We start from the raw sequence: 26,039 nt of genomic DNA, 5'->3' as shown, positions 1-26,039 counted from the left end.
TGATTGTTCACTATTAATAGTATTGTAGTTAGAGATGTTCATATCCAGCTTCAAGTCATCTATCCGCATCTAACTCTTGTGTCTGAAGCCGAACATGTACCCTTGGCTTCCAACAGATAAACTGAGGGCAGTTCAGCGTGAAGTCATTATTTTATCCCCATACTCGTGGCAGACAAATCACTGATTACGCCAAAGGGCAAGATGACAGGTATGGCGCTGGCTGACAGCTAAATCAATGAAGAACGCCTGAATTATTGGTTGTTTAACGGAGTATGTCAAGCACAATGTGCAGCGGTGTAAGATTGCCAATAATATTCGTAGGTCAATTTTCTTAGCATTGCATACATTCTGAGGGTACTGCGGGGGCGCTTCTGCACCTATAGACTGCCAAGACAGTTTTACTGCAGTGAGACAGAACAAAATAAGCACTGTCCTAAAACTTTTATTTATGAAACACTGCATGTTGACAGTTTCTGTTCATGAATAAAAATGACCAACAGAAAGCACATAAATGCGCTACCCATCAACCCTTAACTATAAGAATATATCCAGCGTGTGTGTGTGTGTATTGTAATACTGTGAGTTTACTAACCTCTGCAAACTGCAGTCTGTTGAAGTTATTGGGTGGATTGGTGAACTTGAAGAACTGTTTAGGCATGACCCAAGTCTCAAGAGTTTCCAGTTTGCTGGTTGCCAGGTTGGTGGCATGATGCCTGACCAGGTATCCCTGGAACTCATCAGACAGGAAGTAGATGTGTACAGACACAGGATGTCCCATGGAAAAATACCTAAAGGCACAAAAGAAGTCATTTAACCCTCATTTAATAAACTCACAAAATTAACTTTTTTGCATTTTACATTTTTTTTTTTTTTTGCATATATTTGTTTTGGTGACTTAACATGAGGAATGTACCACATTAGATTTTTCCTTGTATACACTACTTTTCATTAGCTTGGGGTCTTTTGATTGAAAGTAGTACTTTATTCTTTAAGAACACATTAAATTGATCAAAGGTTAGAGTAAGGAGATTTAGGTAACACTTTATCTAAAGCCTTCATATATAACGCATTAGAAAATAGTTTAAATGCATGAATTATGCCTTGTAATGCACCTTATAATGCATTATATGATCCAATTAATAACTGTATTGTTACACCTTTAGAAAGTATTATGCATTAAAACACATGACAAACAAACCTTCAAATATTATAATTGCATTTTACCTTTGGTTATAACTGTAAATTAAAAATAATGTTTCCACAATAATACTACAATAATAATACGAGACTCGAGTAATGACCAAAAAAAAAAAAAAAGATATATATATATATATATATATATATATATATATACACACACATATAATTTTTTTGATATAAATTAAAAAATAACAAAAATAAAAAATAAAAATACAGCAAACACAATAAAAACATAAAATAACATAAAAAAATACATGATTTTTGAAAATGTAAAAACCCCCCGAGTTATCTGTTTTTGCAAATAAACTCTTCATATATACAGTATATACATAATAAAATATATTACAGTAGAAAAATAAAAATAGTTGATCAAATAAATGCCTTTTACACCCCGTCATCCAAGATATTCATGTCTTTCTTTCTTCAGTCGTAAAGCAATTATGTTTTTTTGAGGAAAACATACGAGGATTTTTCTCCATATAATGGACTGATATGGTGCCCCGAGTTTGTGCTTCCAAAATGCAGTTTAAATGCGGCTTCAAATGATCACAAATGCAGTTGTAAACGATCTCAGCTGAGAAAGAAGGGTCTTATCTAGCGAAATGATAGATTATTTTCATAAAAAATAATACAATTTAAATTTTTTTTAATGCCAAACGCTCGTCTTGTCTTGCTCTCGTTGAACTCCTGAATCCTGGAATGTTTTCCTCAAAGAACAATTTCTTTACGACTGAAGAAAGAAAGACATGAACATCTTGAATGACTAGGGAGCGAGTACATTATCTGTAAATTTTTGTTCTGGAAGTGAACTTCTCTTTTAAGACCAGTTATTCGACTAGTACTTGACTTTGACATTTCAAAGTTTCTTCTGGCTTTTGTTAACAAGCTCTTCACTGCAAAAAAAACAAAAAAAAAAAACTTCAGAGCAGCCAAACCAATAATTTTGTATTCTGAGTGAAGTTTATTCTCTCTAGACGTGGGGTTGTAAAGAGGTGAGTGAAGCGCTGGGCTGTGAGACACTGAGACAGACAGACAGAAGGAGGAGCAGCAGGAGTTGATAGAGACGCGGGCGGCCATGCGGAGCGGATGGCTGCTCTCACGGCGATCTCCACCCTGAGCTCCGTCGCCGCGCTCTCATCAGTATTCCAGCACAGGCTGGAGGTGCTCCATCCCAGCACCGCTTGCCTGACAAGCAGAACAGCAAATATTTACACCGGTGCGGCTGTCCCCCCCGCCTCCTCCCCCGTCCTCTGTCACCGCAGGAGGTGGGCAGCACGCAGGGACTAACAGAGCTGCTATTCAAGCGGCCCACCTCAGCCTCGCAGCGCTGATGTCACAGAGGGCTGCGAAAAACAGAGCGCTGCCTCACTCGCGGACCCCGAGCGGCACCACCCAACCCCCACCGACCGGCAACAACCGCCTCCTTGTGTTGACGAGTCCCTCTGCAGGGTCCAAATACTGTGGCTCACTTGTCTGAATGCACAGGCGCTCTCCTTGCACAGAAACAGCAGCGACGCCAGGCATTACTGCACTGATAAACACATAAACACAGCAGGCAGACTGACAAACTCTCTGTCCCTTATCCTCTCTCAGCTCTGTCCGTCCGGTTCTCTCTCTCTCTCTCTTCTCTATCTCGGTAATGACAGATGTTTGGACAGCTGAGGAACTTCAGATCTGCTGCAAGTGAGATCAAACAAAGCGGCGCATCCCTCAGCAGACACCACAAATGAGCGTGCACTTCTTTAGCTTTCAGAACAACCAGAATGCCAAAATACATGCGGTTGTAAACAAAACATAATTACTATGAAAAACCCACACTAACAAAAACATGGACACACACAAATGTTAGAGGAACAATTCACTTGAAAATGATTACATTTCGTTTTTAAACTACATAATTTATTTAGAGCAGTGACTGGTTGGATGGCAATCAGAAAGGATGATCTAGAGTCGCAGAAACAAGGAAAAAAACACATTATACTGAAATACAAAGTCAAAAGTAATGGGAGATTTTAATGGAGACATTTTAATGGGACTTAATGGAGTACAACAGTAATAAAATCAACTAATTATTGTTAAATTAAAATTAACAGTAAATTACACCCAATTGATAGTCAGAATGTAAAAACAGTGGGCTGAAAATGTATTAAATGAAATACCAATTCTTCAGCCAAAAATAATTATTTTATATCAAAATAATTGCAATTGGCTACTTTTTGGTAATTTACTACAAAAAAATAATTGCTGCAGTCTATTTAAAAGTATATAATTAATTCAAATGAATTATTATAACATGTAATATACGTATATAAAAATCAACCAACCAATTTTTAATATTAAAATTATGAAAAATTGGTTTGAATGAATGATTCAATGACTTAGGTCTACTCATAAATACTTCATTGTTTCATTACCAGGGTAAATTTAAGACTTTTTGAAGACCTTTTTAAGATCAACTAAAGAAAATTTAAGGAAAGAAAAATAGAAGGGAAAACAATACTAAGTATAGTTCGAGTTTTACTTTCACTTTCAAATTTGCATTCAGCTAATTTCAGCATCTAACAATTGTTTGTTTTTAGTTCGTTTCAGTTTTCTCTCTTTTCTTCACTTTCATTAAGTTTTAAGTAGCTTGTAAAAGCGTTGTGCGCATTTTACTTTCACTTTTAAATCAGCGGCTTTAACATAACGTAACAAACTTCTATTAAAAAAATAAATAAAAACACACCATGTTATATGCCTAATATAAAATAATAACTTATTCAAATCTTAAATAGATCTTAAAAACTGAAAATCAGTAAACACTATGTAACCAAATAAATAAGAAACGCAGAACGTTTATTAGCAGAATGAATAAGAAAGCTTGGAAGCACGGCATACACCTTGATGTAATAAAAAAAATTATAAATAAATAAAATTACACAGTTTAATTAAAATTCAGCAAACACCACAGAACCAAATAAATATGAAACTTCCACTATCACCTTAGACAAATGGCAGAAGTCAACAGGGGTTTCAAAATCCAAAATATTTTTTAAAACAAGCGCTTTTGCATTTCGTTTTGAAGCTCTTCTGCCATGGTCTTGTCTTTCTCACCTCTCTCTTCTTGTCAGTCAGCTTGACTCTCTTCAGGTGATTAATGAAATCTGACCTGTGATGCAACTGTCGTTCGGCACACTGCATTGAGCAGCTGCATTCAGTTTTAATTGCATTGTCTGTTCTCTAACTGAACTAAATGATTATTTATTAAGTTCTTCTTCGGGTGACTGACAGATGAAGCAGCACATACCGCCATCTACCGTGTACTGTTTAATGAATATTGAGCGACCTAAACCATGTAGCACAGAAATTACGCTTTCTCTTCACTTTAAAATGAAACACGAGGAAACAATTCGTCATGAAAATTAATGCCATGATCATACGAATTTAAGACTTGCTGCTCTGATTTAAGACCGATTTAAGACTTTTTTTAAGACCTGCGGAAACCCTGATTACTGAATGAATCAGCCTTTTTGAACAAATCTCTTGAATGAATGAATGACAAATAAATTTAAGTTACTTGTCACCACCTTTCGCCACACAAATGTTATTTGAACCGCAATTACTTTTAAAACGTGATTTGCTCTATTTTGATTGCTACCACAGACAAAGTATAAACTTTTATCCCAGTATTTCTGAGATGATATGAATGACTGTAAGACAGAAATTATTTTTTACAACATTTAATAGACACGGTAGACAAATAGACTAATTGCTGTCATGTAATAGACACAGACTAATTGTTATTTAGAAATGATATCGCTTGGGTGTTTGAATTGCGATCGCGGTCTTTTAACAATTAATTATGTGGCTCTACATGGCAGTACTGACATTATTGATTAAATGACCTATAATTTTCAAATCACTTTTTTAAAAAAATGACTAAAAATTTACTTCAATCAGGATGCAATCAAAAATGGCATCCAATCAGATTCTTTTTAATTTTTATGCAAATTCATCTGTCACTTGTTAGAAGCTAGCCAAATGATGTCAACTTGACATCCTTGAAAACTATGACTAAACCTACTGAGAGTAAAATAAGTTGAACTACATTAAAAACAGGTTCTTAAAACGGTTTGTGTCAACTATAATATGCAAGGAGTTATTAATTGGTCATTCAATTACCATCAACCAGTTAAAGTAGTCTCACGATTTCCAGTGTACAATCTGGGTCCTGACACCAACCCACTGATTTCCAGTAAGGTGCAAGCTGCTCTTTTCCATACAAAAAAAGTCAATGGCAAACCCCAAAGTCAAAACGATAAATTTAGATCATCTAAATGCAAACCTTAAAGCAAGTCCTGACAACTCATGTTGCACTTCAATGAAAAATACAATATACTAAGTACTGACCTGCAGCTGTTGTCACTGCTGTCACCCTGTAAAGAGTTGGCAGTCCGTGCCAGACCCAATCGGGCGAAGGCATGATAGTGAGTGAGATGTGCGTCGGACAGGCTGTGAATACCATCCGCTTCATCAAAAACATTCTCCCAGTAGGCCTTGAGACCCGGCGTGCCCTGGGGCAAACTCCCGAACAGGAAGCCATCCAGTTGATTCACTATCTCTTGATTTACACTGGCTTCAAACTTCCTTGCGAAGAATGTGGGCCTGGTGGTTTGCTGATGGAGACAAAGACAGAGAGAGAAAGACACAGAGAGCGTGAGTGTGAAGACAAAGAGACGCTGATAGACAAGACAGCCTGCTGAGACTGTGAGAAGCAGGAAGAGAAAGAGAGATAGTGACAGAGCGAAGCGACTGAAAACCGAAAAAGCGTGGCACACCATCCAGTGTGATGTGCTAGAAGGGGGAAAACGCTAAAAGAATCTGAAATGGAAATTCTCCAGAGATAATTGACAGCAAAACCTAAAAATCAAAGTGGCATATGTCTGGTATGAAACGGTGGTGTTGCTTTTTATTCACATCCACCTCGACTCCCAGCAGACTAACATGTGTAACATAAAACAGATAAGAAGAGGGACAACATCTGTAAAGAACTAAAAACATAAAAAAATCTTCATGCTTTAAATAGTTTTCAGGCAATATCAGACCCCTGACAGACATCTTTCAGGAGAACATCCTAGAAGATGGAAAAATCAAAACAATGAGTCATGAAAGAAATTAAGATTCTGTCATCATTTACTCATCCTCTTGTCTTTCAAACCTCATACGACTCTTTTTATTCAGTGCAACACTATAGAAAAAGTTCAGAAGAACTGAATGAGTATGATTTGTAAACAAATTATTTGAAGCGTTTATAGTCCTTAGTCAGAGTAGAATCATAATTCTGACAGGAATGAAAACGACTCTGTGAGGGAATAGAAGTGCAGTGCGTTCAATGGATTGTAGTGTTATTTAACAACATACCGACTATACAGCTGACAAAACGACTTTCTGAGAGCGATCAAAAACTCCCTAAAACAATGGTGAAAGCTGTAAGTTCTGAATAGTATGTGATCAAGAACTTTTATAGAGTGTGTGCCATTGTAAAAACATTGTAAAAAGTCAATATTGCACTGAACCTAAGGCCTACAGTGAACTAAATCAAATTAATCATTGGAAAGATTGGATTCAAAAGTCTGATTCTTGAACAAATCATTCAGACTGTTAAAGCTGCAGTCTGTAAGTTTTGCCCCTTTGTCGCAGTCTCTGTTTGAAACATGCAATTGCAGTTATTTACGTGGGTTAATATTTTGAGGTGTATGTGTGGGATGTCAGTTAATGCACCAGTGTTGATATTCACTGTACTTCTTAATACAGATACTATGTCTTGAAAATACGTCCAAAATAAGAGGTTTCACCAGAAAATGTCATCTGAACATCTTGCAGAATCTGCAAAATGTAAATTGTTTTACCAAAATAAGAGGGATCATACAAAATGCATGTTGTTTTTTATTCAGTACTGACCTGAATAAGATATTTTACACAAAAGACGTTTACATATAGTCCACAAGAGAAAATAATAGTTGAATTTATAAAAATGGCCCTGTTCAAAAGTTTACATTCCCTTGATTCTTAATACTGTGTTTGTCCTGAATAGTGAAACTGCCCGCTGTTCTTCAAAAAAATCCTTCAGGTCCCCCAAATTCTTTGGTTTTTCAGCATTTTGACAGCTAAGGGACTCATATGCAACTATTACAGAAGGTAAATTTGACTTATTTTGTCTTCTGGGGAACATACAGGTATCTTCTGTAGCACTGAAGGGCAGCACTGAATGAAAAATATATGATATTTAGGCAAAATAAAAAATGTACATGTCAAAAGTTTACATCCCCAGCTTAATGCATTGTGTTTCATTCTGGAGCATCAATGAGCATTTGAACCTTCTGTAATAGTTGCATATGAGTCCCTCAGTTGTCCTCAGTGTGAAAAGATGGATCTCAAAATCATACAGTCATTGCTGGAAAAGGTTCAAATAAATAAAAATGCTGAAAACCAAAGAAGCTGTGGGACCTGAAGGACTTTTCCTTCAGGTAGTTTAACTGTTCAGGACAAACAATGGACTCATGAACAACTATCACTAAACAAAAAACACAGCTGTGGATCATTCAGGTAACAACATAGTATTAAGAATCAAATGTATGTAAACTTTTAAACAGGGTCATTTTTATAAATTCAACTATTATTTTCTCTTGTGGACTAAAAAAGGTCAGTACTAAATAAATAATAACATGCATTTCGTATAATCCCAACATTTTGCAGATTCTACAAGGTGTATGTAAACTTTTGACTTTTGTTTATGTAAACTTGACTTTTGACTGTATCTGTAATCAGATGCACATGTAAAACCGGAATATAATTTAGTTTCAGTCACTGATATATGTTTCATTAACATCATGCACCGTTTAAAACTCTTTCCTCATGTATACAGATGTGATGCAAAGACGAATGACCCAAACCACTCAAAGTGGGTCTGGTTATGTACTTGCTCAACAATTGATTTTTTCAATAACAGTACAATTCCTTAAAATATTTCCTTTTGCACTCCAAAGAAAATTGAAAGTCATACAGGGTTGGAATGACAAAGGGTGAGTTAAATGAATTTTAATTTTTGGGTGAATTCTCCCTATAACAGATTTAGAAGGCAAAAAACATCTGAGAAAGAGAGAAAGCATGAGACATATAATAAAGTGATTTGGAGAGGCATGTCAAAGGAAGCTTTTTTATACGCTTTAGGCCTCTATAGGGTGAGGGGTGAGAAATGCTCAGATAAAAACCGAACTGCCACGACACATTTCAAGCCTCCCTTCCTCTCCCATTGTCCACTTCTTCAGAGCTGTCTGTGAGAAAGGAGGTATTGTCACAGAATAATTACTCAATACTCACTATGGGCATGCCTTCAGTGATAATGACCCGCTAAACGCTCGCAGACCCTTCCCCCAGCACAGGCCTGAATGAGTTAACCGCAGGCTTTGTGAAAGGACTCCATTATGTAGAGCAGTTGTGGCTGTAAACATTTAGCGATGCCCGGAATACGCCGATGATGGTGCTGGGTTTTCAACCCTCACTTAGAACAGGAAACACTAGTTATAAATACATCAGGGCCAAAATAACTTAAAAAAGGAAAAAAATGCTTATTTTGAATATATGAACATCAAGATCCACCATTGTGGTTAAATGGGGAAGGAGAAAAAAAACACGTGCCTTCATCAGCTGGTTGGTTTTAAAAAAGCAAGCAAGTGGCAAAAGCTGCCTGATGTGGCACACGGTGATGATGTCATGGTTTGGCACACAAGCCCACAGTAGGGAGTTTATGAGGAAACGGCCTGCCGAACAGACCGCTGCATGGTTTAATGCGAAACCACACGGCGAGCAACACGACATTGAGGAAAAATAGGTTGAGAGAGAAAATGCAAACTTGCAGTTCTGTTGCAGCAGAATGGAAAAAATAAAGCACAGCCAAGGCTGGGAATGACAACTTTAAAACTCATTTCGACCGGGCCTGTAGCTCCATTTACAGTAGAGAGAGTGAGTCACCGGGGTCGGGCATGACCACGTTAGGATTGACTCTGTACTGGAGGCTAATGAGAGACTTCCAGACCAAAAGTTGGGGGGGGAAGAGGGAATTGGCTACTGCGGTCAAGCTCCACAGCCTCATTCCACTATACTTGACTCACTACCAGAATCCTTTTGATGAGAGACCGCCTCGGAATTGATCCCTCATCGTCCTTTTCTGCCGGCCGGAGTTAATTACAGATCCCCTGTGCAGGCACGAGTTAGCAAGGCTTTCCTTTAGTTGAGTCTCATTGGATTTCTAATCACGATTGAAATCGCTACTGACTGGAGAGCTTGTCTCACACTATTAGGTGTTTGTTTAAGGTAAATTAAAGGCCTATTGTGCTTATTCAGACTAAACAGGACGCGGCGCGGGTCTCCTTCGGGCGTGAGGTCAGCGCTGTCACGGAAAAGGCTTTAAAAGTGTTTAACTAATGATCGGGTTCATTGAACTGTTCCTGTTAGCGCAGACTGCGCCGATCCAGTCGGACACCGAGAGGGGAAGGGTACGAGACGCTCACCTGGAAACGGGGCAGGTCTGAGGGCTTGAAGTCATTGGGCGAGCAGCCGCACCAGTCCACGATGTGCTTGTATTGGCACTTGCAGCCCAGCTTTCGATTCCAGTTAGTGATGCGAAGGTTGTTGTCCACCATGCTCTCGCAGTGCGGGCTGTTCTCCAGGACCGTGTGGAAGAACGACTGTGAAGACAGGGAGGAGGATGATAAATAGGAAGGGACGGTGAGAGGTGAAGAGAAAGAGGAGAAAATAGATGACTAAGAGGTTGAAACAGAATAATGACATCTGATAAAATGAAGATGGATGTCTAACAGAATGGCCCTGTCAGGAGGTCTAGTGTGTTAAATGTCTACATCAGTAAAAAAAGGGCCAATTGCCTTCTCAAGCCACAATATCCAATATCTCAGCGGTGAATAACTAGACCTAGACAGAGCGAAGAATCCAATTTCGCCACGGCACAGCAAAAGGCCCTTCATTAAAACTAACACATTGACAGAGTCATTTCAAATGAGCAAATACACAATGCAAATGAGCAAATAAAGCTATGCAAATTCATCTCGCTTTTCGGAAATTTACTCAATTTATCATCGTAAACTTCAAACTCATGAATAAGTTAGAAATATTAATGAAACGCCAATCTAGTGAATTAATGTAGCAGAATCCTTGGACTATTGTGCAATGCAAAGTCAGTTTTTAGAGGAAAAATACCTAAATATTTTCAAAAACAAGATGCATTTAATTCACAATCAACAGGAAGACAAAATGTGTGACCATGGACCACAAAACCAGTCATAAGTGTCAATTTTTTGAAATTAGGATTTATACATCACATGAAACCTTGATGTATGGTTTGTTAGGATAGGACAACATTTGAGATACAACTATTTGAAAATCTGAGGGTGCAAAAAAAAAAAAAAAAAAAAAAAAAATTATAATAATAAATAAATAAAACTTTTGAGAAAAGTTGTCCAAATTATGTTCTTAGCAATGCATATTACTAATTAAAAATTAAGTCTGGATATATTTACAGTAGGAAATTTACTAAATATCTTCATGGAACATGATCTTTACTTAATATCCTAATGATTTTTGGCATAAAAGAAAAATGTATAATTGTCATACAATGTATTGTTGGCTATTGCTCCAAATATATACCCGTGCTACTTATGACTGGTTTTGTGGTTTGGGGTTACATTTGTTTTCAGAGATTATAAGAATAATTTTTCTTAACCTATTTTTTTCTTGTTTTAAACTTAAACCCCACTTATAAATTTATTTAGATTTGTTCAAAATAAGAAAAAGACAACAATAATAAATGTGATGCAATATATTCTCTATATATTCTCCAAATACCTTATTCAGGCAAGTAAATTTCCATTGTTTAAAAGGGATAGTTTACCCAAAAATTAAAATAGTGGCATTATTTACTCACCCTCATGTTGTTCCAAGACCTTCGTTCATCTTCAGAACACAAATTAAGATATTTATTATGAAATTCGAGAGCTTTCTAACCCTGCATAGACAGAAACACAACTACCATGTTCAAGGCCCAGAAAGGTAGTCGTGAATGAGCATCAAAGTCTGACATGGAAGAAAATACTTTTTTTTTTTTTTTTTTAAACACAAAAAGTATTCTCATAGCTTTATAAAATTAAAACTTCTGAACCACTGATGTCACATGGACTATTTTAACAATGTCCTTACTACCTTTCTGGGCCTTAAACGTGTCTATGCAGGATCAGAAAGCTCTCGGATTTCATCAAAAATATCTTAATTTGTGTTCTGAAGATGAACGAAGGTCTTATGGGTTTGGAGCGTCAATTTTCATTTTTGGGTGAACTATCCCTTTAAGTAAGTTTACATATTTTTTTGCTGGAAAACAACACATTTTAACTTCTTTAGCATTAATTTATTTAGCATTATTTTGGTTGTCTCACCTCTGCAGGTAAGAGTGTGTACGCGTAGAAACGCTTCATGTTGGTCACAAGGTCATCTTGAGAGTTGATGACATACTCCACGAACATTCGGTTTAGCAGAAACCAGTCAGAGCCTCCATCCACGGATATGCCTTCTGGAATCTTCCTGTCTCCAAGCCGCCACATATGGGTGTCACACTCGAAGAAAAGCCGGTCCAAACCTTGTTTTCTGATGAATCTGTTGGCGATTATCAACAATGCAAATTACAAATTTATTTTTATCGGTTATAAAAGGCACCCTTCTGTGCGACTGGCGCGCGTTTGAGTGTCTTGGGCACCATAAGCCATCGGCGCGATCACACGTCAGCACTCACCGAGCGTTATCTCTCCCGTGGGACTTGATGAAATTCATATCTCTGTATTTGGACAGGAAGGCCACCAGCTGATCATTGGTCCTGAGGAGACAGTGAGAAAACGTTGGAAGGGAAAACAGCAAAACAAGTGAAAGAGAGAAAGAGTAACAGAGAGCTTGCTAATCAGGCTAATGAGCCACAGTGTAAATGAGCGCGGAGCACGAGGGATTCTGGGTGAGTCCAAGCTCACATAAAGAGCCAGATACAGCCCCTAATGCCAGCTGCCCTGTTTCACCGCCTGTCGCAGTGCATTGCCTGAACGTCTGTAGTCATTTTTCCCCAAACACATTGCTCTTTCACATTTGTTTTTTCCACTGCATGCCTCTGGTACAGAGGAAAGAACTTCACAATGAAGATAAAGAATAATAAAATCTTTACTTATCGCAATGAGAAAATTTGAAAAATGGCTTGCCCGACGGAACAGCAGTCATGGCTCACATTTTTGGGGATCAAACCAGCAACTTTTTGGTTACTAGCCTTGACTGCCAACAAGAATTTTATAGTAATTGCAAACATGGTCAATGAGAGACTTCAATTTTATATAAATTTTAACATTTTTTTTTAGAAAATGGCCAATTGTTTTGGTAGATAAGACTTATTCCTCGGCTGGGATCATGTAGAGCCCTCTGAAGCTGCATTGAAACTGCAATTTGGACCTTCAACCCGCTGATTCCCACTGAAGTCCACTATATGGAGAAAAATCCTTTTTGACTGACATAATTTGGTGTTCCCGGTCAAAAATGACCAGCTTTTTCAAAATGTTATGCAAGTTTCTCATCTAACCTTTCTGTTTGGAACAGATTGCAAATTTTTTGGTGTGGATAACTTCATCCAAAAATGGGGTGCATAAGATCAGATCACAAGGCCTTTGATCAGTCAGTTCCAAAAACAAATACAAAATGAATGTTAACTGAAAGACAAGTTGATAAAAAGATTGAATCCAATATTTGGTAATAATATAGCAAAACCAGAACTTTACAAGCAATTCTTTGTAGGCTGGTAGTCTCTAAGTTTTACCAATGCGCTGATTTTCGGGAAAAAGATTGGTTGCTTCTGAATTGATTGCAAAAATAAGTAAAGAGGAAAACTGTCCAAAAGAAGGCAACAAATGTTTGTTGGCAACCAAAGGGTTATAAATAGCCTAGGTGAATTTGTTGATGTTTGCATGTGATTTTTAGCTCCATAGTAAACGCACTGTCATCCCGTCATCACTTGCATGATGTCGTCTACACACCTACGGCTGCACGTGTCAATCACACACCTACTTTATCTCACACGTCTTCTAAGTTTCAAGACACTACATCATCCTGTGTGTTATACAGCCACATTAAATGTTTAACTGCTGTGGTAAAAAGATCAACACACAAATGCACTCTGACCCGCAGTGTCTTCCTGTTTGCCAAAGATCAGCATGGGAAACCCAGGGTGGCATTTGAAATGAAACCCTGCTCCAGTGCTCAGTGCATGTACAGCTGCCAGTCACTCCCTGCGCTGGCTAAACTCAGACCTCAGGCTATTAGAGTGCTGTATTCTGTAACCGAGCTACCAGCGAGATTTGAAATCTGACTGCAGTGCCGTCAAAACTCTGCAATAATAATGAGCATCAGTGCGAGTGGGAGGGAGCAGAAGAATGAGAGGGAGAGGGCATGTTTACGCTTAATTTTTGAGGTCTCTTCATGGTATGCAAATTTTCTCTAGGCATGGAATACTTGGATGGCCTGCTACAATTGCACAGAGTGCAACCAGAGCACACCATAAGGAATACTGTATACCATAACACAATGTGCCCAACTGGATCTCAGTGGTGATGAATGAACTGGAAGCAAATTATATCTTTTTTGAACCCCTTTATAAATCAGACTTTGAAAAATGTGGAAGCTCACTGATGCACCCAAATGAAATGAGATTCATTAAGAGCTGGGGGGTGAATGCTTCTGAATTTGAAGTTCAGGGTAAATTTAAATGATTGTGTCTTCTGGTAAACATGTAAGTATCTTTCATAGCTTCTGAAGGGCAGTAATAAATGAAAAAATATATGATATTTAGGCAAAATAAAAAAGTACACATCTTCATTCTGTTCAAAAGTTCAAAAAGTGTAAATGGTTCAAATACATGCTGAAAATGCTGAAAAATCAGAATTTGTGGGACATGAAGGATTTTTCTAAAGGACAGCAGGTAGTTCAGGACAAACAAGGGACTCATAAACAACTATCACTAAAAAAACTTTTGAATGGGGTCATTTTTTTTATAAATGTAACTATTATTTTTTGCTGTGGACTATACATAAACATCTTTTATGTTAATTCAGGTAAGTACTAAATAAAAAAGAACATGCATTTTGTATGATCCCTTTTATTTTGGTAAAATAATTAACATTTTGCAGATTGTACACAAGGGGCACAAGGTGTATGTAAACTTTTGACCTCAACTGTACTTTAAATAGAGTATATTTTGCATAGTACTTAGTAAGCTAGTATTTCATTCTGAAATGGTCTGTAAAGCTACTCCGTTCCAGAAGAGGGCATCATGGAGCCCATGTGACCACATGGGAAGAGGAGAACAACAGAGTCCAGACTCATTGTTTTCTCCTTTTCTCTCTTCATGAAAAGGCCATAAATACAGCTGCGCTGACTTAAAAACAGGGCCAGAGAAAAAGAGCAAGATGGTGCGGATAAATGGAAGAAAAGAGCCTGGCGCTCCTGACAAAGCCACTGTGTAACAGAGCCCTCCGCCCCTGGCGTCCAGGCTCGCCTATAGAGCACAGAGCTTTTTGTCAGCCCCTTTCACAGGCATCCATGCAGAAGGACGGACATCAGGAGGGAATTAGAGGGGAAAATAAGCAGCCAAGTCACCAGACGCAGGTACCGCACGTCCCTCGGCACCGCAGTCACGACATGTCGACAAAGCATTCTGCAAAAGGGCTGTGCACAGGTCTTTAGGAAGGCCAAGACTGAAGATGTCCCCCCGGGACCTCTAACACGCGCTGTCATCCGCAATTAGCAGGTAATGGCAGCAGCCGCTATGAAGCTGAGCGCAATCTGCAGTGTCATTAAAGTCAAGCGTCTGCAAACGCACTGAAGTCAGGCGTGATGAACATTGTGGATTTGGCTTTGTCTCCCTCTGTCTGTCTCTCACCTCACTTCCTGTCTCGTGCTCGCTTCCTCTGTCAAAGGCCATGGGTGCCAAGAGTGAGAAAAACATTCAATGTCAGGAAGATAACCCTTGAAGTCGGTCTAGCCAAACTGAGATTAGGTCTAATGGAGGCCAAACAGGCTTTGCCTTCTTGATCTATCAGTCTGTGCTCACTTCTGTCCAATCAGAGGAGATCTGTTGCACTGGCGTACAACAATCAGGTTCCAGAAATAAAAATACCATTCGTTTTCTTCATAGGGGAATAAATGATAACTTACAAACCTCTACAGACAGATTTACGATGAGCTATGAGAATGTTAAAGGATTAGTTCACTTTTTTAGAATAAAGATTTCCTTATAATATTCTCACTTCCATGTCATCCAAGATGTTCATGTCTTTTTTTTCTTCAGTCGAAAATAAATTATGTTTTTTGAGGAAAACATTCCAAGTTTTTTTTTCCATATAGCGGACTTCAAAGGGCTCTACACTATCCCAGCTGAGGAATAAGGGTCTTATCTAGCGAAACGATCTGTCATTTAAAAAAAAAAAAAAAAAAATTATATACTTTTTAACCACAAATGCTCATCTTGCACTAGCTCTGCATCAACAATGTAATCACATTCTTCATCTAAAGGGCGTCTGACATTTTTTGCACTTATGCTTTGTAAAAATTGATTGATATATAAATATTTTTTTTATTTTTATTTTTTTTAAAGAAAATGACCGATTGTTTTGCTAGATAAGACTCTTATTCCTTGGCTGGGATTGTGTAGAGCCATCTGATGCTGCATTGATAATGCAATTTGGACCTTCAACCCATTGATCCCCATTAAAGTCCACAATATGGAGAAAAATGCTGGAATGTTTTCCTCAAAAACCTTAAAGGGTTACTCAACCCCAAAATGAAAATTTTGTCATTAATCACTTACCCCCATGTCGTTCCAAACCTGTAAAAGCTTTGTTCATCTTTGGAACACAATGTAAGATATTTTGGATGAAAACCGCGAGGCTTGTGACTGTCCCACTGACTGCCAAGTAAAGACACTGTCAAGACCCAGAAAAGTATGAAAGTATGACGTGTCAAGAATACTTTTCGTACGCCGTTTTCGTTCAAATCTAAACGTAAATATACATAGAAAACGTATCCGTGTAGTGTGGCTGACACAGAACTGCATACGCAGTTTGCGTCCAGCGAATATTCTCCAAAATGACATTACAGTGACGTGGAGGAGACGAATTGTTGAATAAAATGTTTTTTTTTCTTTGCGTATAAAACGTATTCTCGTCGCTTCATAAAATTTAGATTGAACCACTGATGGCAGATGGACTATTTTGACCATGTCTTTCATACTTTTCAGGGTCTTGACAGTGGTATTTACTTGACAGTCAATGGGACAATCAAAAGCCTCACGGTTTTCATCCAAAATATCTTCCTTGTGTTCTGAAGAGGAACAAAGCTTTTACAGGTTTGGAACGACATGGGGGTAAGTGATTAATGACAACATTTTCATTTTGGGGTGGAGTAACCCTTTAATTTCTTTTTGACTAAAGAAAGACATGAACATCTTGGATGACACGGTGGTGAGAAAATTATCAGGAAATTTTTATTTACTTTGTACCTTTTGTACCCTTGTCTTTTTGTCCAATTTTCAGATGTTTCTTTGCTTCGAATCAAAGTTTGAAATGTTGTGACTCGCTTTGTAGTTGGTTGGTTTGATTCATATACCTGTTAAATGAAGACTTACAACTCTTAAAGACTTGAATGGGAAAAATGCTTCCAGAACCAAGGCCACTAAACAAGTGGACAGGCGCTGCTTCACTTTCTGAAAGCAAACCTTGATTAAGAGTACATAAGTATACTTACATAAATAAACTTTTTTTTCATGTTGTGGACTTAATGCTGTCTTCAACATTTCTTTTGTTGAGTTTATTTTCCTTAAAGCTTCCTCTCTGCTGACCTATGTTTCTGTTGATAGTGGACTGAGAAATAACTTTCCATCACCACGACCGGAGGAGCCGGATCGGACTCCTTAATGGACCGATTTGTCCTCATGTTTTAGAGAAATGGTGTTTCTGCACAGTATAATACAAATGATAGCAACTACATCACTGCACCACGCACACACACACTGACAGGCTACTTATAGCTCGCACCTGAACCCGACTCCCAGCTTGAGATGAAAAGAATCATTTTATTTTTCTTTGATGTTCTGCTTTAAAGGGGCTTTGGCTCATAGCTAACTTTCCTCTCCGGTCTGGAGGTGTGGCGTGCGACGGAGTGATAGAGAGGCAGGATTAACCTTGAACGGCTGCGCGGGACAGGCCAGAATTCATCACACGGCCGTATCGATCTCTAGCACCCTGATTTCTGAGGGCTGCAGAAAATGACATGGCTGTAATATTGATTGTAGCCGGGGGAGTTGCTGGGTTGCTCAACCTCTCATCCTGCTCTCATTATGGACTGAAGAGTTATGCACGCTAATGGCATTTATCATGGTGATAATTCAAATCTTTAGACTCCGTTCGGCTTACAGACAGAAATGCCACATTGAGTTACAGGTAATGTGATGAGATACTGGGGCATTTTATTTCTTTTTTTATTTGGAAAAGAAAATTCCTGGACTTTAAAAAGATGATAAATATATATATATATATATATATACACACAAACACACACGCACACACACATTTTTCTTTTTAATATAACTTGCATACCTTTCTGGTACAGCTCCTTCTAATATTCACAATGTATTTAATTAATCTCTTTATTTTACATAAATTAATTTAATTTCAGAGTCCCTCTAAGTTCAATATCGTCACGTTCCTTTTTTATTGTGTTGTGACTCTGTTGATATTAAATTGAGCTAATTCTGAATAAATAAGTACAATCTCCACAAGATGCTTAAATGTAATCCCTCAACAGTTCTATGAACCATCAAGCTTGTTGACACCAGATCAAACAGCCAATGGTGATCTCAATTACCCATAATCCCCTGCTAAACTAAATTGTGACATTGCTTGGAACTAATCTCCCAGCAGCCCACAGCTAAATGCTAGTCAGGTGTTAACTCAATTGTTCTCTGTGGCAACCAATAAACGTGAATCATTCCTGAGAGAAAACAATGACAAACCAAGCAATGCAAATGATATCAACAGAGTAATCAGTCAAAAGTGGAGTAATGCGAGATAATTATGACTCACCTGATTGGGTAATCAGCAGCACTCAGGTTGATGAAGAAATCCCAGGACCAATCTCGCATGGCCAGAAGGTCCTTCATGCTCTGCAGATACATGGTGAGCAGACTGGCACCACCCCATATCGTAGACATGCGCCACGGTGTGACCCGGACGTTGGGATACTGGCGAGCCAGAGTCAACATCTGCCTGTGCAGGTAGTTGGATCGCTGCGGGGGGAAAAAAGACAGGCACTGGTTAATTTGGAGTCTGAGAACTTTATCTAGGATCAGTCAGTCAAACGTGACCGGTGTTATTATGAGATAAACAAAGTCTGACCGTCCACTAAGGGCACCTTGTGGGGAAAAACTGATTGAATGAAGTGGATGAGGCTTTTTCAAACAGTCAGGTGGCACAGAGTTTCATGTAACGTGTGCATACTGCAACTAGGGGTGTGTGATAATGACAAAAAAAATGATATCTTGATATTTTCTGGACTTTTGCTGAAAACGATAATTACAGGATATTTTGCTGAGCATGTTATTGTGCTGGTACTTTGACAGGTTAGGATTGCTGTGGACAGCTGACTTCCAAAGCTTTAGATAGTCTTCATATTCTGTACGATGGTTAGTTTGTAGGAGTAACAGAAATTACCTTTTCCAATACGTTTAAATTGATTTTTACCTTTTACCATTATAAAGCCAATTTTTTGTAACCTAATTAAATATATGCATAATCTTTTGTGTCAAATTCCAAAATTTAATCAATAAATTCACTATAGTGCTGTTACCAATCAAATGAAATCCATATCAACTAAAGCCTAAGTTGCATTTAGATGCATTTACACAGACTGTTTAATTCAGGACATTAATGCAGTTACAAATGCATAAGTGTTTTCATGTTTAAAAGAAATGTTGAATACTGATATTCGAAATGATTTGGGGGGAAAAGAGGGAAATATGCTTTATATATAAACCTAAAATCACTAGTAGGTGGTGGGAAATCACTGCATGAGTGAGTCATTGAGTCATTCATTCAACCGATTCGTTCAAACAGCTGATCGATTCAGTAACGAAACACTGTTGTGTGTTGCTCAAAGACGCAAAACAGCTCTGCTGTGGCTTTGTTTGGAACTATTTTCATTGTCGAAATACAGCATAAATAAGAACTGCTGCATCCAAAATGTAAGTCAGTTAATATTAACCTCATATTATTGAGCTGTTAATCAAATCAATATCACTTTTGCAGTCATGCTGATATTTGGAGAAAAACTTCACTCTTCGTCTGATATTAACTATATCAGATTATATAAATTAGGCATGCACGACATTATCAGACCAATATCAGAATCAGCCGATAATGGCTTGAAATGAAAATATCGCCATTGGCCCGATATGAAAAAATAGGGCCAATATGTCTTGCCGATAAGAGAGATAACTCACATGTGCTCAGGGAGTTTTAATTCTGTAGGGGGGCTGTTGGCCTAGCTCTAATAAAAGACTGTATATATAATATTTTAGACTGTGTTTCTGATTAAATAACACAGTAACTGATCTCATAAAAAATCATGTGTGTTTTGATTTAAAGGTCAGCAGCTATAGCATATTACAAAAAATAAAAATAAAAATAAACATCACAAACATGACAATTGTAAATGAAAAAGATTTTTGAAATTTTCACAAAACTTTTTCACTTTAGATCATCTACAAATGTTAAATCTTAAAATAAATGTTAAGGTTACCACTGCATGTTTATTTATAGTTATTTTCAAAGCTTCAGTGTACTGTTATTATAAAAGAACTTGATTATTGTTTATTTAATTCTAACAAATAAGTTCTTGTAAAAACTATCCAAATTATTAAAAATAATTTGCTTTTAATTTCCACACAGGAGAGACTTGGTGTTGTTTTCAAACAAAAGGAAATATATCGGTATATACTCGATAATGTCAAATCACGAGTCGTTTAAACAACAATTACGATATTACCATACATTATATATATAGCACACCCCTAACTGTAACATTATCTTAATCAGTATATTTGTCTATATTTTTCAATTAATCTATGATGAACCAAAATCTAAGAAAATATATATCCAATATTGACTGAAAAAATAAAATCAGCCCCCAGACAAAACAGTACCAATATATTGTGCATTCCTAAAATTCCGTAAATATTATGCTCAAAAGAAGTATTTTTATTAGATATTTTACTAGAAAATACCTCACAAATGCTAAAAAATAGTTTTTTTTTGGCCAAAAAAGTGCTTTGATGAACTAGACAGATGCACTATGTTCTTCTAGAGATATACATGGAACAGACTTCGATTCATGGTGTGTTTTCTGTGTTATACCACCCCACCTTTAACTCCTCTCCTTTCCACTGCTCGTTTTATGGAGTCATAAAGCTTGTCTCCACGATGATGGACTGATTGAAAAGCAGCTCTTTATCCTGCTCTTTTGAAATTACAAGACAGCGTACTCACCCTACGCATTCCTGCCATAAATTCAAGTGGCTCATTAAGTGTATTTTTGTATGTGTGTAATTAAGGGAGGGGGGTAGCAGCATTATGCGTGTATGTGTGTGTGTTTGTGTGTGTGTGTGTGAACAAACAGCCTTTCATGTTCACACTCTATCACTTGCCAAGCTGTGAGAGTAAATGGTGTGAAAGACACTGAAGTATGGCTCTTTAATAATCTTCCATCAGGCTTTTGAAACAGCTTACTGAATGAATGGAGGGGTTGGAGCCCACTGTTTACCCAGCATGCCCCTCTCTTCCCATCCACTACTGCTCTTGGAGATGGTCAACTATTCACCCAGCAACAGATTAGTTAATAATTAAGTTCAAAAAGTTTAGATTTTATATATTTTATAACATATTAACAAGCCAACAACCCCTGCTGTTTAGTCATTTCAGAATATTCTCATCATTACAGATGATATTTATAAAACTGGATGGATGCTGAAGACATACCTGGTCCACATGAATGTAGTAGAAATGAGACGTGTGGTATATAGCCTTGAAGAGGCGCTGAACCTGGCGTGAGGCCCGTCCGTGGACCACCAACATGAAGGCTATCCGCACCGGTACCGCAGGCACAGTCTCCATAGAGTCGTCCTCCCATTGCACATTCATATTCACTTTGCCTGCGCAAACACAGACACACACACATTAACCACAATGGACTCAAGACTAACTTAGCCACATCTATACTTAAAACAGATTGTCAGTTGCCAGAAATAAGCTTAAGGGTAATATTTGTGCCCTGTAGCTGGTTTCCAGGGACATTTTTATGTTTATGGGGCCATAAAGTTTAATAACCATACACAAAACTGCAATTTATTCATTTCATTGATATGCACTTGCCATTCAAAAGTCTGGGATGATTTTTTTTTTATTTAAAAACAAACAAACAAACAAAAAACCAGAATAGTTTAATTCAGCAAGGATGCATTAAACTGATCAAAAGTGACAGTAAAACACTTACAATGTTACAACAGATATTTATTTTAAACAAATAATGTGTAACAGTCTGCACAAACATATTAATAACTTATTATAATAAAAAATATTAACCGTTTTCAACACTGATAATAATAATAATAATAAAAAAATGTTTATTGAACAGCAAATCAGCATATTAGAATGATTTCTGAAGGATCATGTGACACTGAAGACTGCAGTAATGATGTTGTAAATTCAGCTTTGCAATCACAGGAATATTATAAAGTAAAAGTACATTTTAGATTTTAAAAAATTACATAAAATACCTAAATAAAATACCTTAATAAAATAAAATGTTTCATGTACAAATTTTAAAAAATTGACCATTATGACTGGTTTTGTGGTTCAGGGTCACAAATTTGCAGGTTTTGGTCGATATTGTCACTGTTGGTTGGAGTTCAAAACGTTAGAGGCTAATGAGAGCTAAAATAAAGCTAAAGCATAGAAAACAAAACTTTCAATGATTTTAGAGCTCATTTACAGCCCGGTTTAATTTTAGCTACCAAGTCATTCTAAAGGTCACCATCTTTTGCCAACGTGATTACGGTCATTATTCACATCCCTAACTACAGGAATATAAAAGGGGCTTTGTTTATGGTAAGAACAGGACAAATTTGGGACAGACTCCTATCAATAAATACAGTCAATCAATCTCAAAAACTGACTGTGTGACGCAGTCATTGAGATGGAGAATATCCCTCCGTGGTCCAGCTGAAACAGATGAGTCTTTGTAACACTTAAACTGAGTTGAGGGTACCTCAATCCATCTGAGACACTGCTGTAACGCCGGAATCCAGAACCGCAGGGATCCACCACATGATCACCTATTGGCCTATAAGTGTTTCAGTGATACCATCTCCACAATGGCTGATATAAGACACCATCCCCGCCTTCCTTCAGACATACATCCAGCACTCACAAATAGCTTGGCGCAGACCACAAGGGCTGAGCCTTGGTCATTTGTGGCTTTCTAAAAATGCCCACAGAATAAATACGTGGCGGGCTGCCTCTCTCTCCATGTCATGGTATAGCCTGCCACTTCTAAAGAAGGGCAAGCTGAATTACTCATTACAGGCCACGAGGTTAATTTTAAATGCTCATATGAAATTACACTGAAGGCACTATGTTTTGGCGCAAGGCCATGCTGACTGAAGACATGGGCCATGAGGGGGTAATGACTATAATCTGAGAGCCGAGCCTGTCGTTACTGTCCCAAAGTGCACCGACCTCCCAGACCCTGTGATGAAGCCTCAACGGGGGCAGCAAAAGGCACCGCTCCTGGGCCTGAGGGGGAACCTGGCCGACCCTGGATGGGTGGAGGCCGGGAAAGACACGAAGGTCCTTTATTAAAGGCAGTTACACCATCTTAACCCCTCGGTGTCCTCTGTCTTTATGGGGTGGACAGGCCTGACCATCATCTGTCCCTGCGTTTCCTATGTGTTCTCAGTAAAACACTAGTTCTGCTCTCAGAGTATGTTAACATTTAGGAACAGAAGCAGAGTTGTGAGATTTCGCCTGAAGCAGTGAGCGTTTTCAAAGTTGGAGCATCTGTGTTGCCTCTCGCTACAAGATCTTTCCGATAGCACTTTATCACGAGCATGACACGCCAACGCCTCACAATGCAAGAATTCGCTGCAAGTTAAACACAGTATTATTACACTTTGTTATTTACCTTATTTTCCCCATAAGTGCGGGCGCGGCCGTTTGCAATTTAATGTGTTTTGCTTCCGGTGTTATTCACTTCCAGCTACTTTTAGCTGTACAAAACAGCTCGTTTTGCTCATTGATATTGCAAACTGGAGTTACCACATTTTTTTTAATGTATTATCTTAATTATGAACACTTTTTCCTGCAATTTGTTATTCTTCTGGCACATTCACAGAAAACGGCTTACTTCCACATTAAAAAAATAAGGTGGAAAAAAATGTAACACACTAAGAAGATAAAAGAAGGATAAAAATAAAACACAAGGATAAAAAGAAACACACTGGTGTTCAAAAGTTTGGGGTTGGTATGATTTTTTTAAATATTTTTGAAAGTAGTCTATAATGCTTAACAAGGCTGCATTCATTTGATCAAAAATATGGTCAACACTGTAATATGTAACAACTGTGATGGAAAGAACTAATATTATACAATATAATACAAATATTTTCATGGAAAACGTGATAGATCTTTTCAGGATTCTTTGATTAATAGAAAGTTAAAAAGCATTTTTTGGAAATGGAAATAATCCGTAATATTATAAAAGCAGAGCCCTATGAGTTCTGTGATGCTGAAAAAGTGGACAGAATTGCAGAATCCAGTCATAAAAATTGAATATACTGTGTAACGTGAAATGTCACAGATTTTGCCAAATTTTGGATAAATAAGGTCAAATCCAGTGTTATGGATTTATATGGACATATAAATGCTTAGAGAATGTATGTGTTACCAATATACCGAACCATCTGTTTATATTTTAATAAACTCTTGTTGATTGTGTCTAAACATCAGAAAAATAACAGTCTACGCACAAGTTTTCTATGTTAAAAAGGGGAAATAATCATGCGTTATGGATGTGACAAAAAAAAAAGAAAAAAAGGACACCGTTTTTGAGAGACTACATACTTTGTAGGATTTCTGCGAATTAAAATATACAAACCAGATGCAACAATACCCAACAAATAGAGAAGCAATGGCTCTTCACAACATATAATTATTACTTTATTTGAATTTTGATGTGTCTAATTATGAGGAATATGTACTGTTATGGATGTGACAAGCCTGAAAATAGCACTTACCAGACTATCATGCACTAAAAAAAAAAAATGCTTTTAAAACTTTAAGAGTGACCCCACATGGGTATTTGAACCACCAAATGTTGACATCTGTGCTATCAGTATAGTAAAAACCTTTGGTAAAAAAAAAAAAAAATTTCATGGTAAGGTTGACATTGGCATAGAATTACCCATAAATCAAAAGTTGGTCAGTACAGTGATATGGACTAGTGTCTATGACTATTAAACTGGAATATTCTGGAATATAAGAAAAAAAAAAAAAAAAAAAATTCACCAGAACTTATTTACCAGTAAATGCACAACACAGTATTTCTGAAAAATAAATAAATAAATAAACAAATAATAAAATAAAAAATACATTTTTAAACAATAAAATCAATTAATTAGGGATGCTTTTGATTATTAAAATTTAATGAAACCATTAAAATGGAATCCAGAAAATTCATCAAAAAAACAGAATTTGGCAAAAATAAAAGAGTTTGAGAGAAAACAATATTTTATATGACTTTAAAAATGTAATTTTTTGTTAAACATAATAAATTGCTGTTAAGTTTCAGTGTGAAAAAAGTGTGAAAAAAAGTTTCAAAATGAATTTCATAGGGCCCTATAAATGTTTACTATCACTTCTAATCAATTTAATGCATTTTTGCTGAATAAAAGTATTCTTTTTTTTTTTTTTTTTTGGAAAAATTGTACTGACCCCAACCTATTGAACAGTAGTGTATTTCGATCTCACAGAGCAGACTGGTTAGAAACATTGCTTGTTTAACTCTAGAAAATGCATTGTAATAACTGGACCGACCTGAAAAATATTTTCATAGAAGCCAGATTTTAGAAAAGTAATCTTTATAAACAGCTTTGGAAATTTCTCCATTCAAGTAACAAGCAGCCACTGAGTGTAGCACTCTCAGTTCTGTAAATCTATTCTGCAGATTTCCCTCAACAGTCAACAGTGTTTAAAATGCGCAGATTTCTTGTGGGACCTCATGACCGACAGCCTGGACCACATTTGAAACGCATTCATCCAACAATGTTAATTAAAAACCTGCCATTTGTTTCAAATTTCTGTTGCTTCTGCGCTAATTGCCACCACTGAGGCAAACCGCTCACGTGTTTGCCATCAAAGGCTTTGTCTGTTACCGCACAATGCAATTACAGTTTTATAAATACATACAAACAGCATCCTTGTGGTTTGTTCGGTCTACTGTACTTGCCGAAAATAGATGCATTCAAGCCCCACCCCACTCCCTTACAACCTCCGCATGTCCCAGACTCATGTCTCTGCGGTGATGTCCCTGTCATATCTGTCAAAACCCATTCTGCTTTCCGGAAGTTTCTCCGGGCAGAGGCTCTGAGCCCTGAGAAGATCTGT

At 37.4% G+C, this 26,039-nt stretch overlaps 1 protein-coding gene across 1 annotated transcript in view; it reads right to left on the bottom strand.

The window, feature by feature from the left end:
• xylt1 (xylosyltransferase I) overlaps positions 1 to 26,039 on the bottom strand; it is an 82,248-nt gene that overhangs the window by 13,221 nt on the left and 42,988 nt on the right. The window contains exons 3-9 of the mRNA XM_051105680.1: positions 21,357 to 21,529; positions 18,408 to 18,610; positions 12,035 to 12,115; positions 11,682 to 11,898; positions 9,750 to 9,926; positions 5,590 to 5,855; positions 593 to 788 (exon numbers count right to left, since the gene is read on the bottom strand). Coding sequence (XP_050961637.1) covers positions 593 to 788; positions 5,590 to 5,855; positions 9,750 to 9,926; positions 11,682 to 11,898; positions 12,035 to 12,115; positions 18,408 to 18,610; positions 21,357 to 21,529 — 1,313 coding nt within the window. The remainder of the gene's footprint in view (positions 1 to 592; positions 789 to 5,589; positions 5,856 to 9,749; positions 9,927 to 11,681; positions 11,899 to 12,034; positions 12,116 to 18,407; positions 18,611 to 21,356; positions 21,530 to 26,039) is intronic.

The sequence above is a fragment of the Labeo rohita genome, chromosome 3 (genome assembly GCF_022985175.1).
Source record: "Labeo rohita strain BAU-BD-2019 chromosome 3, IGBB_LRoh.1.0, whole genome shotgun sequence".
Lineage (NCBI taxonomy): Eukaryota > Metazoa > Chordata > Actinopteri > Cypriniformes > Cyprinidae > Labeo > Labeo rohita.
Note: the sequence above shows the minus strand (reverse complement) of the source record. Positions and strands in the feature narration are given on the sequence as shown.